At 38.4% G+C, this 3,337-nt stretch overlaps 1 protein-coding gene across 1 annotated transcript in view; it reads right to left on the bottom strand.

The window, feature by feature from the left end:
- The window catches only part of RSPRY1 (ring finger and SPRY domain containing 1), a 29,905-nt gene that overhangs the window by 1,645 nt on the left and 24,923 nt on the right, over positions 1-3,337 (bottom strand). The window contains exons 14-16 of the mRNA XM_031058467.1: positions 3,306-3,337; positions 2,038-2,190; positions 1,512-1,517 (exon numbers count right to left, since the gene is read on the bottom strand). Of these exons, the coding sequence (XP_030914327.1) occupies positions 1,512-1,517; positions 2,038-2,190; positions 3,306-3,337 (191 nt within the window). The remainder of the gene's footprint in view (positions 1-1,511; positions 1,518-2,037; positions 2,191-3,305) is intronic.

The raw sequence follows: 3,337 nt of genomic DNA on the forward strand, positions 1-3,337 counted from the left end.
CAATAGATTCCAAACTATTCTGAGAATTGCATCAAGGCCAACATAACACTTGTAGCAGTGCTGCATCACACTGCTGATAAACATCAATCACAATTGCCCACAAAAAAAGGCTTAACACACTCAGACCTGCAAAACAATCTGATTCCCTATTCTGGTCTGTCAGAAAGGGACAAAGAGGGGATTAAATAACAATTCTCCTAGCCCCCACAGCTGAACACTTACAGAAATTCTTTTGTACCTGGCTACTTTCAGGAGTTAAGAAAATAACCCAAACAAATAAACCTCACAAACCCATGTATCAACAACATACAGAAACCCTATAATGCTCTAGCACAGTTTAAAAGAATAAAAACAGCAAATTAAATCAACATCCCAGTATGGCAACAGCCACAAGGGACAGAAAATAAGTAAAAAGCCCTCATCTGATGAAATAAGACATTTCCCCCCTGGAACACACACAGAACACCCACCACAACTATTCAATGGGAGGGTGATGTGTCTTGCCCCCGCACCAGATGCACTAAATTCAACACAACTCTGCATGGGTTTATGTTAAATTCTGTGATGGATAATTAGGGTCCAGTCATACAGGCCTTTGCCTTATCTCCTATCACTTTTAAGATGATCAAAGCTATCTTTTAATTTAGAATTGGCTTATCATTTCCAAGCAGTTCAGGCTGTAGGGCAGGGATGATCTTTGTTTACACAAAGAACAACAGTGTCCAGCCTTGAATGGAGCCTTTCAGTGCTATTGCATAATGCAGGGTCTGTAACACAGGAGGCCAAGTTTCACCAGTCAGGCATCAACAGGAAACCAGTTTCCCCCAGTTTGTCTCTCATCTTTTGGCACAATCATTAACAGTCCCCACAGCTCTTGCCTGAACATTGCAAGAGCAGCGCCAGAACATCAATCCCACCTGAGCATCAGCCAGAAACTACAAACCTCTCATCCAGTGTGGGACACTACCAGGACAGAAGAGCACAAATTTGTACCTAACAGATCATCTCAAAGACTACATCAGACTCTCACTTAAAGCACCTGCAGTCACAAGCAGAAATAATTTGCTCTGGCTATAGGCAAGCACAAAATGATTTTGCAAGTTGCATTTGATTTTCTCTGCATAAATACAACATTCCAAGCCTCAAACTTTGCAAATGTGTGACACCAACCCAGAAGTCAGGGGTGGTTTTCTTCTTTTCTTTTTAAACACTAAAGATACTTAAGTACCTCAAATACACTTGATCAAAACTAGATAATTCAAAACCAGTCTCTGAATTTTTTTAAGCCAGGGGGTATCCCCTCCAACAATCTCACCCCCACTTAATTAGTTGCAATTTAAGGTCATTTCAGTCACATACTGAAATTCAGGGTACACCACAAAGATTAACTGTACACTGTTACTGCTTATGTTCCAGTAAGTTATTTTATTAGTAATAACTTGATTCAGATGAGCTATTAGTTGTCATTCCTGCCAGAGTTTGGTAAAAGCTAAAGAAGAATGTATTTAGACCTGTTTCTATCTGGGTTGGATTATATTTAGGTGGGAAAACACTTTAAATTTGAATAACCTTTGTCATTACTGTCATTCAAAATGGGGAAATTTTCATCATGCTCAGAAAAGGACAATTTCAAGACTTACAATCATTCAGCACCTCCATGCTGCCAACATCACTAATTAGGTCAATTTTAAATAGGACATCTTTTTTTAATTAACACTATATACCTCCTCAATCAGCCTAATAATCCTTACATGGCAGAAGGTACTTCTACTACAACAGCTTACTGTGTGGTACTAGCTCATTTTAATTAGCTTAATATTACAAAATTTATTTTAATTTAATAGATTTTGGTTGCATATCTCCTGCCCTACTGATAAAATTGCACTGGAGCCTGTTGTCTCATCCTTTTAGAAGAGGAACCTATGGAAGTATGACCCCATAAGAAATTAATTTTGCGAAGTACAAGGCAAGATTTTGCAACTCAGACGTGAAACATTTTATTTCTCTACATGCAAACACACAAGGGAGGAGGATTACCTGGGTAAAATGATTTTCTCTTCTGCTGTGAGAAAGGCATGATCATTGAAGGTACTAAACTTCATTGGTGGTGGGTATTTGAAGGGTTTTGCCCCAAAGTTGAACTCACATTGTTGATAGGACATGAAACTTGCTGCAGCAAAAAATCCTGATCTGCAACATCATGAACAGGCATTTTAGAATGACTTAAATAATAGCAGAGCTTTCAAGCATGTTACTATTACCATTTGAAAATATACCCAGAGACAGAGACAAGTTTAATACCAGTGTTTTGCAGCTAACTGGGAGAGCATCAAGTTGCAGCTGCACATACTTACCTTGTTTAGTTCTCAGCTGCTGAATTTACTATGGGGATTTATCTGAATTTCTTAGCAAGTCAGCCAATAAGGGCTGCCTACTGTGCAACAAGGATTAGTCACAATTTTAAAACCACAACTATCACCTCTCAAATTTACTGGAAGGGCACAAGTTTAGTAATACCCCAAGTTCTAACAAATACTCAAGTTTATCAATTCCATACTCAAAGCACAGAGCACTAAAAGCTGAATAAAGAAGATACTCAGCAACTCTTTAAAGTGAACTACTCTTTGCCTGCAGCTTGAACTTTATTCTGAGGAGAAAACATGAATGAAATTATGAGCCTGGTAGGAATAACTGACAAAGTGCTGTAATGTTTAATTAAGCTGCATAGGAAGCTGCTTTCTCAAGTATTACATCAGCTTATCTTTTCTGAAGTAAAAGGCTGAACTTCCCTATGAGAGTTAGAGGAGTTCACCATATGTTAATTTTAACAACAGTTAGCAAAATAAGCCCGACACCTGCCTGCAATGCTACCCAGAGACATCCTCTGGTGAATATTCAATGTGCTGCTCCAGAAGCTGGCCCCAGTGAATGGCAGTCAGTTAACAAGCCCTCTCCAACATCTACAAGAAAGGCTTTATTTTTCAGAAGATAAGTTCCTCAGGCACCAGAAAACTGTTCATCTTTGCTGCAGCCTCATTCTATTTTAATGCTATGCTAATCTGACAGTATAAACCACTGAGCTGATCATACCTTTGGAAAGTCCAAAGTATTTATTTTGGACTCTGAAATCCACCTGTAAAATTATATCCCTCTTACTGATTTCTAAGCAACTTTCAACAGGGAAACTTGCTTAATGATGGCTTCAGGTAAGTAAATATGAATTTACATCTCAAATTAAAAACTCTTCATATAATTAACACAATTATCCACAGAGGTCATGTCCTTCCAAATGAGCAGATACTTACACAGCAGATGAAAATACTTGCTTCTCAGCAGG

The sequence above is a fragment of the Geospiza fortis genome, unplaced genomic scaffold (assembly GCF_000277835.1).
Source record: "Geospiza fortis unplaced genomic scaffold, GeoFor_1.0 scaffold97, whole genome shotgun sequence".
NCBI classification, from domain to species: Eukaryota; Metazoa; Chordata; class Aves; order Passeriformes; family Thraupidae; genus Geospiza; species Geospiza fortis.